Raw genomic sequence first — 17,287 nt, 5'->3', positions numbered from 1 at the left:
GATGAATTGACCCCTTTATTATTATATAATAAACTTTTTTTTGTCTCTTGTTATTATTTTTGACTTAACCTCTCTTTTGTCTGATAAAAGTGTAGCTACCCTTATTCTCTTTTGGTTTCCATTTGTATGGAATATCTTTTTCCATCCCTTGATTTTGAGCCTATGTGTGTCCTTAAAGCTGAAGTGAGTCTTATAGGCAGCATGTAATTGGGTATTGTTTTTTTAATCCATTCAGCCACCTGAGGTCTTTATTGGAAAATTTAATCCATTTATATTTAAAATAATTATTGCGTAGGTACGGATTTACTAATGTCATCTTATTGTTTTCTGCCTGTTTTACAGTTCCTTTGTTCCTTTCTTCCTCTCTTACTGACTTCATTTGTGAATTGATGATTTTCCATAGTGGTGCTTTTATTTCCTTCTCTTTCGTGTATCTACTGAAGGTTTTTGCTTTGTGGTTACTGTGAGGCATACATAAAATATAACAGTCTATTTTATGTTGATGACAACTGTTTATTCTTCCTGTTTATTATATAATTGTTTCAATTATTTCCTCTTCAGATGTTTTAGAAGCACATCGGACAAGGTTATAATGTTTCCTTAAACCATGAAGGATAATTTAGAAAGCTTAAGGCGGGAAAAAAATTCTATTCTATTTACCCGTATTTTTACGTGATGCTCTTCCTTCCTTCCTGATATTACTGCGTTCCTTGTTTTGTTGTTTGCTTTGTGTTTATAAAACTTACTTTAGCCATTTTTAAAAGGTAGGTCTGCTACCAACAAATTCTCTTCATTTTTCTTCATCTGAGAATGTCCTGATTTTCCCTTTATTCCTCAAGAATATTTTGCTGGACATAGGAGCCTGGATTGATAAGTTCTTTTGTTTTAGCATCTGAAAAATACTGTGCTGCTTCCTTTAAGTTTCATGTTTTCTGAGGTGAAATTCACTGCCATTCTGAGTATTTTTTCCCCTTGTGCAAGAAGTTTTCTCTGGCTGCTTGCAAGTTTTTTCTGTAGTATTCTGATGTTTGATGGTGTGTTTTGGCATGGATTTCTTTGGGTTTATTCTGTTTGGTGTTTGTTCATCTTCTTGAATCTGTAGGTCTATGTGTCTTGGCCATATTTTGGAATTCTTTTAGACCCTATTTTTCTAAGTACTTTTACAGACCTGCCTACTTTCTCTTCTTCTGGGACTCTGATGATGCGAGTGTAAGATCTTTTGTAAATCATCACACAAGTCCCTGAGGCTCTGTTCATTTTTGTTTCCATTCTGTTTTTTCTTTCCTGTTATTCAGATTGGTTAATTTCTATTGTTATACCTTCCAGTTCACTGATCCCTTTGATCCCTCCTTTGTGCTGCTGAATCTATCTACCAATATTTTTATTTTATTAATTTATAAAATTCCCATTTTGTTCTTTGTTAATCTTCCATTTCTTTGCTGAGACTTTCTGTATCTTTGCTCAGGTCTTCTACTTATTCATTTGTTTCAAATATGTTTATAATTGCTCATTGAAGCATTTTTATTATAGCTGTGTTAATATCTTGTCAGATTATTCTGACATCTCTGTTATTTTGGTGTCAGCATCTATTGATTTTCTTTTCTCATTCAAGTTGAGATTTTTCTAGTTCTTGGTAGGATGAGTGATTTTTGATGAATGACTCTCGATCTTATTTAAACCTTCCATTTTAGCTGGTTTTTCCTGACACCATTCCAGCAGTGGGAAGGGGATTGCCATCTCCTTACTGCCAGGTTGAGGTAGAAATCCAGTTTCCCCACTTGACCTCCCTTGACACCCAAGGAAGGGCTCCTTGTTATTCTTGGAAGGGAATGGGAGTTCCAGCCCCGTGACTGGTTTCCACTGACACTGTGACAGGGGTGGCCTTATTACTGCTGGGCAATGGTGAAAGTTCTTACTGTTTTCTGATACCACCCCAATGGGGAGAAGGGGGAGATCCTCATTAATGCTGGGTGGAGATGGAAGTCCCGGTTCCCCATGTGGTCTCCACTGACACTGTGTGTGGGAAGGGGCTTGTTACCAGCCAAGGGGGTTGAAAATCCTGGCCCCCCTTCTCTAATTACCCTTGTGGTATGTTTGGGCACTTCATTAAAACCTCATGTGATTGGAAATCTAGTTCTTCACTTGTCTTTCGCTGACACAGGTGGTCATCAGGCCACAGTGTTTTCTGTGGTGTTTAACTTGAGCAGAGTGGTTATTTTCTAAAACTTTTCTGTCTTGCTAGTTTACCCTCTTCTTGGTTCTTTGGCTAGAAAGAGTAGCCTTGTTCAAGCTTTTGTTCTCTGCTTCTGTTGGCATTTCTGCGTTGCTGGCTTCTTCAGCTCTAAGTCTGTGAAATAAGAACCAAAAAGAAAACCCAGGGAACTTACAGTAGTTTCAGTGTTCCCGACACACTGTGTCAGATTCCATTGTCCCTGGCCAGTCATCCTTTTTCTCTCCAATTTCAGACTTCTTAGTTTATTTTACGTATAATGTCCAGCTTTTAAAATATAAATCTGATCCCATCACAGCTTCAACATACATACGTAAATGTTTTCAGAGGATCCCCGTTGCCTCTGGGATAAAAGTAAAATTTCTCAATTCTAATTACAGGGTCCTTCATTATCTTGCATGTATTTTGCTCTCTAGGTTTGTCTTTTGTTACTACTCCCTCACCCACTGATCCCAGCCATGGTGAACTACTTTTAGTTTCACCTAATCACCTCCAGGTTTTACACACATTTGGTTGTTGTGTTTTTATGTAGTCTTCTTTTTTTTCACCCCCATTTCATTCATTTTTTTCATCCATCCATCTGCCCATCCATCCATCTATCCATCCATCCATCCGTCTAAACATCTATTTCTTTCTTTCTTTCCTTTTGCTTGTTTGTTTGCTGGAAACACTCTTCACCTAGTAAATTTCTACTTCTCTATAAAACTTTTCACCACTGACACATTTTTAAAATTTTATGTTGCTTTACTTCCCTTACCTTACCACTAGACTATAAGCTCCTAGAAAACAGGGACTTTGAGTATTTTATTCATTGATATATCGAAGTGCCTATAATGATGCTTGCCACATAAAAACCCCTAAATCAGTATTTGTTGATGAATGAGTGAATGAACGACTAAATGAAACCTCACTCTTGGAAATCTCTGACCACTTCCTAATGTATCTTCTTACATTGTGTCTTTACAGGCAATCCCCAACACACTCACATCCCTTACATACAAATAAATGGTCCCTGGCATCACCCGAATTGGGGAAATTGATTACCATTAAATTATTGGTTGAAATGCCCTTCCTTTACTTTATTCCTACCTTCTCCCTAACGTCAGTGCTTATAGGATTACTCTACTCATTATTTTTTATCATTTCCCAGAGGTGGAATAGAATCAGTGAAAATAATGTTGTAAGAAAGGCTATATCCCTCTTTTTAGTATTCTTCCTTCACAAGCACTGTTTTCTTGGTCACGTGTTAGTCCCAGTGATACTCTAGATTTTATTCCATCTCCTCAATATCATTCATTAATTCATTTTTAATCTTTTTTTTAACATCTTTATTGGAGTATAATTGCTTTACAATGGTGTGTTAGTTTCTGCTTTATAACAAAGTGAATCAGTTATATATATACATATGTTCCCATATCTCTTCCCTCTTGCGTCTCCCTCCCTCCCACCCTCCCTATCCCACCCCTCTAGGTGGTCACAAAGCACCGAGCTGATCTCCCTGTGCTATGTGGCTGCTTCCCACTAGCTATCTATTTTACATTTGGTAGTGTATATATGTCCATGCCACTCTCTCACTTTGTCACAGCTTACCCTTCCCCCTCCCCATATCCTCAAGTCCATTCTCTAGTAGGTCTGTGCATAATATTAAAATGATCATTTTAACCATTTTTCAATGTACAGTTCAGTGACGTTAAGCACATTCACAATGCTGTACAACCATCTCCACCATCCATCTCTACTTTACCCATTAAACAATAACTCATATTCCTCCCACCCACTAGGCCCTGGCATCCACCATGCTACTTTCTGTTTCTTAGAATCTGACTGCTCTAGGAACCTCATATAAATGGAATCATAAAATATTTGTCCTTTTGTGACTGACTTATTTCGCTTAGCATAGTGTATTCAAGGTTCATCCATGTTATAGCATGTGTCAGAACTTCCTACCTTAATACAATATTCCTCAGTATGTATATATCATATTTTGTTTATCCACTTATTTATAAATGGACTATTGGGTTGCTTCCACCTTTTGTTTATTGTGAATAATAATGCTGCTTTGAACATGACTGTACAAATATCTGTTCAAGTCCCTGCTTTCTCTTCTTTTGGGTATATAATAAGAAGTGGAATTCCTGAATTATGTGGTAATTCTGTGTTTAATTTTTTAGGAATTGCCATACAGTGCCTCAAGGGTTATGGTTTGCACCTCTGTGTACTGTCTGTGTCCCTCCAACTCTACACTGAAACCACCCTTTCTCTGTCTCCCTCTGTCCCCTTTCTCTCTCTTTCTGTCTCTGTCTCTTTCTCCCTCACACACACAAACACACACACATACTGTCCTACAATATGTAAGTAAAGGAGAAAAATAGTGAATGGAGGGGACGGTAATAGGGAAATCTGTTTTCCTTCATCATGGTTAGAAGTAAAATCTCTTCACATCAGAAGAGTTATGGATTATTTGAGAAATAAGACCATAATGGAAAAGCTGTGACACTGCTCTTGTGTATCAGAGAGAGAGGTGCTTTGATTGTTCTGTCAGCCTCCTTCTGACTCCAGCCTCAGTCCCTCTGTAGTTTATCAGTGTTCTGCTGTGAGTGCCACTGTAGTCATGCCCTTCTCTTAATTCCTATATCATCCATATAACCTGCCACACAATTTGTATTTGATTTTCTCCTTTATGATTTCAAGAGTGTTACTCTTGTCTTCCTATCTCCTTCAAGACAGAGACCGTATTTTATATTTCTCTTATATACCACACAGTGCAAAGAAAATTCCTGTGTATTGTGCCCTCCTTAAATCCTTATTACTAACAGACTGAGTTTCAGGATTCTACTAGCAGCAGTGAGTTAAGAATCATTTTGTTGCTATGAGCTAATCTCACTTCCCTAGTACTGCTTTTCAATTTAATCACTAAAATAGTTTTAAATAACTTCATCTAAATGTTTTGGCTAGTCATGTTGCCATATATTTAATTGATATTTTTGATAGTCTTAGAGGATTTCTTTCAAAATTTTAATCGAATTTTCTATTTGTTGTAGTGAAAGTGAAGATTCTTCTGCCTGAGCCATTTTATAAGTAGTTGGCCAAAGTTCAATACATTCTGAATTTTTCTTGATTTGGGGTTTTTATCTTTGGCGATACAAAATTCTGTGTATTCCAAATTACAAGTGCTATACTTTTCTCCATATTAGAGGGTTTTATAAGTAATTGGCTGGGTTTATCTTCTCCAACTTCTTTAGCCAGTACATTTCCTCATGTACTTCTCATAATTTACCTGTTGTTGTTTAAATGAATATTTTGAGTATTTTAGGCATTTTTAAAGTGTCTGAAATATGAGTCATGAAAATCTGACATGTATTTTGTATTATCTACTTAACAACTCCATGGCAAAGCTGCCAACATGAAATGGCTGGGATAAAACTAAAATTTAACCTATATTGAAATAAAACAATAAAAATATTCTTAAAGACTGTTGAAGCTATCACATTTAATACATTTTGCTGTAAACTTCATATGATGCAGACATTTTATTAAATATTGATACTTTTTTAGTTTCTAACACAGCAGTTTAGATAAATGGATGACTCAGTAATTTGCAAAAATTTTAACATGCTAGGGAAAAACTTTTCAAAGTAGAAGAAAGGAAGTGAGCATTCTCAGAAGGCATTACTGAATGTACCATGTTACTTACTACTCTAGATTGATATACCTTAGCCATAAAATTTGATTAAAATGACCCCAGAAATGATAGAAATCAGCTGTGTCACACACTAAATTTTGACTCCAAGTTATTAGAAATAACAAACTAAATTATACCTACTTTACAAATCATTGAAATCCTAAAAATGCTGAAAAGTTAAAATAACAAAAAAATTTTAAGATATTTAAAAGAAATTAGTATAAACAGAAAAATTCCTACATGAAATGCTGAAATTTGAGAAAATGATAAGATGTAATTTTCTGAATATAAGACTAAATACCCTGTGATCCTTAAGATTAAACATCCATTGATATTTTTTTATTGTTCTTCAAGGAAAACACTTAACACATACTATTAAGACAAAATGAAAACTGATTAAATGCAACTTTGCAGATATTTTCAAAATTGCTAAAAACTAATACCTAATATAAATAAGCTTTTAATAAATCTGTAAGTTTAGGGCACTGAATATTAGTAAATTATTTTATTTAAGGAATCTAGAACCAGTTAGTGTGTAATACATGGATACATTTAAGTTACTTCTTGACTACAGGACTTGTCTATACAAATGAAATGCTCTTTTCAATAGAACTAATGTATTATAAACACTTCTTCGTTTATTGAAAGCATCAAACTCAACAGTGTGCAATGCTCTGTGCATTTGTTCCCAGCCTTTAATTTGCGAATGAGCCACCTGAGGATCTTGTTAAAATATAGATTCTGATTCATTAGGTCTGGGGTGGGGCCTGAGGATCTGCATTTCTGACAAGCTCCCAGAGGATGCTAATGCTGCTTCTCTGGGGATGACACTCAAGAGTAACAAGGCTGTAAAGAATAGAAAATATCCAGAACAAAATTAACAGTGAATGTGTTTAGATTTCTCTGTTTTCACTGGCTTCAATTCTTTAATTTGCTAATTTACTTTTGATGCCAGGGATATTTCATATCAATTTATTAAATTTTATTTAAGCATATGTTAAGATTAATTATTTTATTTTATTTTATTTTATAATAACTCTTCTGAACTTACAATGTTATACATCACTTGATTACATTACTTTTTAAGTTGGAGAGGTTGATGTAAGACTGGTGGGCTGTAGTTAGCTCTGATACTCATTTAGCAATGTGACCTTAGGCAAGTTACTCAACTCCCTGAGCCTATTTCAAATATTTGCTTTTAGAAATCAGAGTTTATTCTTCAAATCACCACTAGTGAAACCAGGCGGGGTGATCTGGAACCACAACGTTACAAGCAAAACCATCATCATACAATAATTTGAGTAATATCAGCAGAGGAATGCTAACTAACAGTAGAGGAAAAGTTATCTATTTTGTTTGATTGGTCGTGTTCTTTTTTGTTAGTTTTAAGTTTTCAATTGGTTCTGAAGATACTGTTTTTTGGAATTATGGTCTTTTTTTTCTAATAGATATGAAGGCATTTTTGCACATAAATTCTGTGCAAAACTTTGCACTTAAAATTTGTTCTTCATCCTGGCATTACCTATAAACCATCTTTACAGTGAACTGATAAGCACTTAATTTTCATGAGTCAGTGGCATGTGGTGTTGATAAGCTGAATACCAGTTTCAAAATACTTTATTTTTTAAAATTTAGTTGCTTTAAACCTTGGTTTTGAGTATTTATTTTTATGCAAATAGTAAAAGAAACATTGTTTCCTGTTTTTAGAATCAAGTCACTTGGAACAGCAACTTGAAGAAGCTAATTCTGTGAGGCGAGAACTAGATGATGCTTTTAGACAAATCAAGGCTTATGAAAAACAAATCAAAACATTACAGCAAGAAAGGGAAGAATTAAATAAGGTAAAAATACATAGATAGATTGTTAAAGCCTTTTCTGAATTCTTAATCTTGTTTAATTTGTATACTGAAAGCATTCATAGGGAATTACAATAATATATAGTATACTTTGTAAAAAGATGGTTTAAAAATTTAAGAATTATTTTGGTGTATGACATTTGATGAATGGCTAGTTATGAAGAAACTTCTAAATTTTCGAGGCTTCAAAGTTCAGAATCTTTTGTTCTTTTGGAGAGTTAATAACCAAAGGACTTGATTAAAAGTAAATGTTATTGAAAAAGAAATATTATGAAGAAGTGAGAGAATAGTAAAAATCTGTTAGTGTCTATGGAAGAATGAAAAATACAGGCATATTTTCATTGTGACTTGCTAATATGAGCATTCTTTAAAGATTATGATAGAAAATTTCTTTAATTCTTTAATAATTTTTTTAGATGTCAGTTTATCTTTCAAAGCATGGATGAATAAGCTGAAGTTACTTTCATAAGAACTTTGTGAACACGTAAATATTACTATAAACATCAACAAAATTTGTTAATATCTAGGACACAGTAACACAGTCCAATAGGATATATAATATTCGAGCACTAGAGAAAAATACTTTACATAAATGATATGCTGTGTGTACTTTGCCTTTCATTAACAAATTTTAGAATGTTGGAATTAATACTAGCCAATGCAAAAAAGAAATGAGTGGTTTATGGCATAGTATAAATTGTATTCAATGATGTTGTATATAATTCATTGATAAAACAGATGAAGTCCTTCTGGGAAAGACTTATAAGTCTTGCTGCCTGTAAAGAAATGGAGGTAATTAAAAATAAAACAAATAACCTTTTGCCGATGAAGCTAATCAAAAAGATTAACAGAGAAAGCTATGAAGGTCAAAGTGAATTAGATTAGTATATTTTTACTTTTTTCTTGATGCGCTTTCAAGCAGTGTTTTGTATAGATTCATTTATATTCATGGTCAATTTAATATTTGGAATTTATAACAGATATCCTATTTGTTTTAATAATATTATATTAATAGTTACTATGATGTATTTAAAGGTAGGATTACTCAGCCAAACTTGGTTAACATAATAAGGATGAGCATCTGATATCTAGATTTATAGTAACAGGTACTTGGCCAATTTTTAATAAGTTTTAATATTAAAAATCCTTTCAGTATATTTTGAGAAGAGAGTAGTACTGAAATGAAACACATCATATTGATAAAGAATTTTAAATGATTTGCCTGATATCCTACAGGCAGCAGATATTCTTTTCAAGATTTTTTTTCATTTGATGCATATAAAAAATAAATGTACCATTATATAAGTTTTGACGCAAATAATAAAATGAACCAAACATCCAACTTAAGAAATAGAGCGTTACCTATTTTGTGACATAGCCCTGGGTAGTCATTTCCTATTCCTTTCTCATTACTTCCCTGACAATGGTAATCACTGTTCTGAATTTTATGTTAATCATTCCCTTAAAAAAATTTTATCACATATTAGTGTATCTCTAAACAGTATATTAGTGTTGGCTTTTTTTGAGCTTTGTAAAATGGTATATGCAATCTTTTGCAATTTGCTTTTTTCACTCAACGTTGTTTCTAAGATTTGTCTGTATAGCTGTTGATCATTTATTTAGTTGCTATAAAATACACCATTATGTCAGCACCCACAATTTACTTATCTAATTTTTTGTTTGCAGACATTTAGGTTGCTTATAATTAATAGCTACTATACATGATGCTGCTATGATCATTCTTGAACATATATCCAGACACACACACACACACACACACACACACACAAACACGAATAGAATAATTGGGTCATACGCAATGGAAATAGTGTATTTTTTATGATGATGTCAAATCATTTTCCACTTCTTCTACCAGTTTATACTCCTACCGATAGTGTACAGGAGTTTTTATATTCAACAGTACTTTATATTACTAGATATATTATTTTTGGCCAACCTAATCTAAGTTGACATTTTAGGTCTAAAATGATGTTTTAGTATGGTCTTAATCTGCATTCTCTAATTACTAATGAGGCTGAGTATCCTCACACATGTCCATTTATCATTTATATTTCTTCTTTTGTGAAATGCTTCTTAATATACTTTATACATTTTTCTGTTGGGTTGTTTGTCTTTTCCTTATTGGTTTCTAAGAATTTTCTGGACATGCTAATCTTTTATCGATTATGTATGTTACAGATATCTCCCAGGTAGTGGCTTGTCTTTTCATTTTGTTTATGGGAGCTTTTGACTAACAAAAGTTTTTAGTCTTAATGTAGTCAAATTTATCAATCTTCATTTTTATGATTATTGCATTTGCTGGCTTATGTAAGAAATCTGAGGTAAAAAACAATTCTCCTAAATTTTTATCTTGGAAGTTTTTAAGTTTGGTTTTCATATTTAAATTTTTAATGCATCAGAAATTTATTTTTGTGTATCATATAAGGATCCAATTTCACTTTTTCCCATATGGCTAGCCAGTTGTTCATTTACTAAATAGGCCCTCCTTCCCTTAGTGATGAGCAGTGTCACCTCTGTCATATGTTAAATTTCCATTTATGCATGGGTCTATATCTCAACTCTCTATTCCTTGAAAACTGTGATGGGATTTTGATTAAAATTGCATTAAATCCATAGAGCAATTTCAAGAGAATTGACATCATTATAACATTGAGTCTTTACGTTCTTATCCATGTTTATTAATATCATTCTAAATGCACACAAGATTTCAAGAGCAAGGAAAGATTATTACGATTTACATTCAGAAAAGCAAAACAAGACATAAACCAGGTGGCTTTCCTGTATGCCCGTTCTTACCCTTTAGGGCAACACAATGAGAGCTGGTTGGATAAAACCCTACACATATGGAGACTGTATGGTAGAGAAAGAGCCCTGAAATAGTGAATCAGGGTGTTTACATAGAGGAGAGAGGCAGATGCTTCCTGCTTCCCCTCTATCTCTACCCACCTTTCTGCGGGTCTCCTTGGAAACCTTAAGAGAAGGATCTAGGACTCTTTGGAATATAAATAAGTCACTCCAGTGGAAAGATGTGTCCAAGTCTCCAGCTCTATAAAGAGATTTTCTCCTTGGTACAGGCTCTTATCTCTCTCTCCAACTCTCCTTGAAATGTAAACACATAAGTCCAGGAGTTAAATCTCTTTGGAGTTTTCTCACTACGTATCTAAATTAGTCATAAATTACTTTACAAGGCTTGCTTTTAACTCATGTTCCAAGTTTCAGTAAAATTTGCTTAGAAAGGCCTAACTGTACAAAAACATAAAATTATTTTCTCTGCAGTCCCACAGTCTTTTTATCCACAAACATAGTATGTCACTCTGTATCGTTAAAGTATTTTAAAATGTTTCTCCATAAAATTCTATACAGGTCTTGTTTGCCTTTCCTTAAATTTATGATTGTAAGTTTTCATATTTTAAATGGTACCTTGAAAATTATACTTTCTTACTGATTTTGTTCTAGGAACATTGCTAAACTCTTATTAATTGTAATAATATATTTGAGATTCTTTGAGGTTTTATGAAATAATGACAGGTTTTTTTCTTTGTCTTTTGATTTTTTTTTTTTTACTTTTCTTTCTTTCCTTGTCTTACTGTATAAGCTAGGACCTCAAAAACATTCAATAGAAGTGATGATAGCAGGCATCCCTATCTTATTCCTGATTTCTAAGAAAATAATAATGTTTTCTGTAAGTTTTTGGTAAATACTTTTTATCAGGTTAAGAAAATTATCTTCTATTCCTATTTTGCTAATCATTTTTATCAAAAATGGGTATTGACTTTATTAAATGTGCTTTTTTTGCACAGTATTGCAACAAATTCCTAGAAATTTGTTAATATCTATTGATAGAATTATATGATTGTTCTCCTTTAATAAATTGGTTTGGGGCTTCTGTGGTGGCACAGTGGTTAAGAATCTGCCTGCCAATGCAGTGGACACGGGTTCGAGCCCTGGCCCGGGAAGATCCCACATGCCGCGGAGCACCTTAGCCCCTGTGCCACAACTGCTGAGCCTGTGCTCTAGAGTCCGTGAGCCACAACTACTGAAGCCCGCGCGCCTAGAGCCCATGCTCCGCAACAAAAGAAGCCACCGCAATGAGAAGCCCATGCACCTCAATGAAGAGTAACCCCCACTTGCTTCAACTAGAGAAAGCCCGGGTGCAGCAACAAAGACCCAACTCAGCCAAAAATAAATAAAAATAAATTGGTTTGATGACTTACAGTTATAAACTTTTTCTACCGTTAAACCATTTTTACTTTTCTGGGTTACAACTGAATTGCCCATGTATTGTCTCCTAAATATTAATATGATAATATAGGTAACAGTTATGTTGCATCTGTTCTAATAGTACTGTTTTAAGTGCTTTACATTTATTAGCTCATTTAATCTTTTAAAGAACCCTGTGATTTACGTATTAGTAGTAGCAGCAGCAGCAGCAGCAGCAGTGGTAGTAGTGTTTTTATTTTATAAATGGTGAGATCCCACACAGAGAACTTAGGTACATTTGCTCAAGATCATAGGGCTAGAAAGTGGGGGAACTGGAATTTCAACACAGGGAGTTGAGTTCCAGAGTTCATGTTTACCCACTTTATATATCACTGACCTGATTTCCTAATAATGTCTTTGGGTTTTTTTAGGACTTTTTATTTGTTTTCTTCAATGAGATTGGCTTTTTTTTTTCTCTCTTTTTTTTTTTTTCCTTTGGTATCAAGATTATACTGGTCTTATAGAGTTAGCTGAGTAGCACTGCCTCTTTTTCTGTTCTCTAGAGAAGTTTGTAAAACAAGAATGTTTTGTTCCTTGAAACACATTGGAGGAATCATCTGTAAAACCATCTGAGTCTGGAGATTTTTTTTCCCACTTGGGGGGATGGGGATTTTTTTTAGCTATTGGTTTAGTTACTTTAATTGTTATAGGACTATTCAGGCATTCTATTTCTTCTTGAAACAGTTTTGCTAAATTTATTTTTATAGGAATTTGTTCATTTCTTAAGTTGAAAAATTTACTGGCATAAAATTTTTCATTGCATCCTTTTACCTTTTTTGATTTCTCCTAGATTTGTAGTTATAACCTCTCCTTCTTTCTTCATATTATTTCTTTGTGCATTTATTCTTGTTCCCTTGTTTGACCTCACCAGATATTCAGTGAGATCAAAGAACAAGCTTTTGGCTTTGTTGATCTTCATTATTCTCATGTTTCCTTTTCATTAATTTATGTTCTTTATTATCATCTCATATTGGCGGAAGCGGTTAATACATTGTTTTCTCTTAACTTTTTATGTGGAATTTCATTGAATTTCAACTTTTTTTTAGTTTCAGTGTAAGTATTTCAGGCTATAAATTTCCCCCAATGTATATACAATACGTTTTACTGCATCCCCAAGTTTTAGTCTTTACTAAACATTTTTATTGTTTTCTGTATTTAAAATTTTTTTAGTTCTAAATATTTTAATACCCTTTATGATTTTTCTCCTTGATCTGTGAGTTATTATGGAATTTAGCCTTGTTATTTTTTATTTCTATTTTAATGGTAATATTATTAAAGAATTTGATCTGTATGATATCTGTTCTTTGAAATCTACTGAGAATTACGGCATGATCTAGACCTTTTCATTTTTAAATATTCAATATATGCTTAAGAAGAATGTGTTTCCCAGTGTTGGATGCAAGCTTCTAAATATACATGAAGGTTATTAATTGAGCTTTTCAAATCTTCTTTATATTCACTATTTTTTTAACTGCTTGGTTTATCTATTAATGATTGAGAAATTGGATTTTCTCATGATGATGTATTCACCAGTTTTTCTGTGAAGTTCTAGCATTTTTTTTCTAATATATTTTGAGTCTATCTTATGGAATGCACAAAAATTTAGAGTGGAATCTCTTTCTAGTGAATAGAATTTTATCATTGCTATAATGATGCTTTTTCTATTTAAGTCTAGATTTTATTTCATAATTTGGTATAACAAACTGCATTTAACTGGTGAACTTACTCCTTTTATACTTATTTTGATTACTAATCTATATGGACATGTTTCTACCACTTTTTGTTTTCTGTTTGTCATGCATTTTCTATGCTTATCTTTATCTCCTTTCTCACTCTTTTTTTTTTAATTGGAGTAAAGTTGATTTGCAATGTTGCATTACTTAGTGCTATACAGCAAAGTGAATCAGTTATACGTATACACATATCCACTCTTTTTTAGATTCTTTTCCCATATAGATCATTAGAGAGTATTGACCAGAGTTCCCTGTGCTATACAGTAGGTCCTTATTAGTTTTCTATTTTATATATAGTAGTGTGTGTATGTCAATCCCAATCTCCCACTTATCCCTCCCCACTTCCCCGCTGGTAACCATAAGATTGTTTTCTACATCTGTAACTCTGTTTCTGTTTTGTAAATAAGTGCATTTGTACCATTTTTTTAGATCCCACATATAAGCAATATCATATGACATATGTCCTTCTCTGTCTGACTTACTTCGCTTAGTATGACAGTCTCTGGGTCCACCCATGTTGCTACAAATGGCATTATTTCATTCTTTTTATGGCTGAGTTTGCTCTTTTTTAAAATTGTGGCAAATATATATATAACATAAAATTTCTATCCTAATCATTTTTATGTGTATAATTGAGTAGTGTAAGGTACATCACATTGTTGTGAAACTAATCTCTAGAATTCTTTTCATCTTGAAAATATTTTTCTTGATTTTTAATTGAGGTTTTTGTTTTCTTGTTCTCGTTTTGCTCACTACTCATTCTAGCAGTTTCTAGTAGTATTGAATTTTATCGTGCATATTTAACAAAGTCTAAATTTAATATCTTTTTTTTAAATTTAATATTGGGTTGGCCAAAAAGTGCCTTCGGTTTTAAAGTAAAAATAAAAGACTTATTTTTCATTTTCACCAAGAACTTTATTGAACAACGTATTCAACCTTTTGTCCCACTACCTTCTGCCATTTTTCAGGCAACTTCATAATTCCATCTTCCCAAAACTTTTTATCTTTCTGGGCAAAGAACTGTTCCGGGTGCCTTTTACAGTCTTCCAGGGAACTGAAATTTTTTCCATTAAGAGAATTTTGTGAAGACTGAGATAAATGGAAATCTGAAGGTGCAATGTCTGGTGAATACGGCAGATGAATTAGAACTTCCCAGCCAAGCTGTAACAGTTTTTGCGTGGTCATCAAAGAAACATGCGGTCTTGTGTTACCCTGATGGAAGGTTATGCGGTTTCTGTTGACTAATTCCAGATGCTTTTTGTTGAGTGCTGCTTTCAGTTGGTCTAATGGGAGCAGTACTTGTTGGAGTTAATTGTTTGGTTTTCCGGAAGGAGCTCATAATAGAGGACTCCCTTCCAATCCCACCATATACACAACATCATCTTCTTTGGATGAAGCCCATCCTTTGGTGTGGTTGGTGGTGGTTCATTTCACTTGCCCCACGATCTCTTCTTTTCCGCATTGTTGTACAGTATCCACTTTTCATCACCCATCACAATTTGCTTTAAAAACGGTATGTTTTCGTTACGTTTAAGTAGAGAATCGCAGGCAGAAATACGGTCAGGAAGGTTTTTTTTGCTTAACTTATGTTGAACACAAACATCAAAGCGATGGACATAACCAAGCTGGTGCAAATGATTTTCAGCGCTTAATTTGGATATTTTGAGTATGTCGACTGTCTCCCGCGTGGTATAACATTGATTGTTCTCAGTTAATGTCTCGATTTGATCACTATCAACTTCAACTGGTCTACCTGACTGTGGAGCATCGTCCAGCAAGAAATCTCCAGCATGAAACCTCGCAAACCACTTTTGACACATTCAGTCAATCACAGCACCTTCTCCATACACTGCACAAATCTTCCTTTTGTGTTTCAGTTGAGTTTTTACCTTTCTTGAAATAATAAAACATAATATGCTGAAAATGTTGCTTTTTTCTTCCATCTTAAGTATTAAAATGGCTACACAAAAATTCACCAGTTTTGTTAAGTTTTTTTTTTAATGTATACTGTTATGACAGGTGTCACAAGAAAATCTAACAAAATTGTTTCGAATGAGGTTAAAGACAGCTAAGCGCTACTAGAGCCGTCTTACGGGAAAAACCGAATGAACCTTTTGGCCAACCCAGTATCTTAAACTGTTGCTTCCAAACACTTTGAGGACCTTTAACTCTATTGCTTCTTCCCAACTACTGTGCTTTTTTGGACCAATATGTTAGTTATGTCCTTTTTGTTTACTGTACAAATGAGACAATAATACAATCTTATATACAAGTTTGCTTACATTCATATTTATGTTTACCAATTTCTTAGCCCTCCACTTCTCTTTCATTAGACCTTCCTTCTAAAATCATTTATCATTTTCCTGAAATAAATATTTAGAGGTTCCTTTAAGTTCAGATCTGGTTGTGGTAAGCTCTGTCAATTTGTGTTTGTAAGAATCTCATTATTTTTTAGCCTCATACTTCAAAAGTAGCCTCATACTTCAAAAGTAATTTTTCTGTGTGTACAATTTTAATTATTATCTCTTAAAAAATACGTCCTCCTGTTACTATTGTTACTTCTTAGATGTCTGCTCTAATTATCTTTTTTTTTCCTTTTTGAGGATGGGGAATAGGTGATTTGTGTTTTTTCCCTCCGATTTCTTTTTTTTTTAATTTTTATTTAATGTTATATACTTTATTTTTTAAAGTTTCTGGGTTTGAGTTTCTTCTTATTTTTCTTCATAAAGGTAGAGCTTTCTATATTGGTAGATTCATGTTTTTAATGTTAATACTTACATTTTTTCATTTCTAAATGCTCTATACAATGTTTTATAAACAGTTTTTCGTAGTCTTTTTGCCTCATCATTTTAAATAGTCTTTTGTCATTTTCCTATTTTTATGATTTCCTTTTATTTCTTCAAACATTTCATGTATAGCAGTCTTATCAGTATCTGATAGTTCTAATATCCAAATACCATTGGGGTTTATTTTTATTGTTTGTAATGTTTGCTTGTGGTTGTTTGTCCTTTGGGTGTTTGGGAAATCTATGGTTGTGAGCTCATATGTGTATGCTCTTAAAAAAAAAAATAGATATCATTGAGACTCTTCCTCAAAGAAGGTTGCATTTCCTTTTGCTGGGAGGCAGGTGGTTCTGCTGACCCAAGTCTACTTCAGCTTCTTCTAAGTTTCTCACTTTAATTAGCTTTTCTCTTTGCTGCTGGCCCAAGAGTTAGTCTCCACATCAAATACAGCCCTTGTTTTTATCATTTGTAATCATTTGATATAATTTTTAAAAATCTCACAGATATCCGTTAAATTTCACAAAATCTTTATCTTTACCATTGTATCTTGTATTCCTATACCTTTATTTGTTTATTTGTTTATTGAAACTAAGGTACTGGAAGGTTAAATCAGTTGTTCCTTTGCAGTTAGCATGTTAGCATAAGGAATTGAGAATATGAACAGAGCACCATGCTCCTAGTATCTGTTCAAAAGTAGTTCATTTCTTTTAATTTTGTTCTGA

At 33.3% G+C, this 17,287-nt stretch overlaps 1 protein-coding gene across 11 annotated transcripts in view; it reads left to right on the top strand.

Moving 5' to 3' along the window:
• CDC42BPA (CDC42 binding protein kinase alpha) overlaps positions 1 to 17,287 on the top strand; it is a 324,813-nt gene that overhangs the window by 193,838 nt on the left and 113,688 nt on the right. For all 11 annotated transcript variants that reach the window (XM_082655136.1, XM_082655135.1, XM_082655134.1 and 8 more), the window contains exon 12: positions 7,620 to 7,753. In XM_082655136.1, coding sequence (XP_082511262.1) covers positions 7,620 to 7,753 — 134 coding nt within the window. The remainder of the gene's footprint in view (positions 1 to 7,619; positions 7,754 to 17,287) is intronic.

Source organism: Grampus griseus (assembly GCF_964374135.1).
Source record: "Grampus griseus genome assembly, chromosome: 1".
Classification (NCBI taxonomy): Eukaryota; Metazoa; Chordata; class Mammalia; order Artiodactyla; family Delphinidae; genus Grampus; species Grampus griseus.
This window is presented reverse-complemented; position numbering and strand designations above follow the sequence as displayed.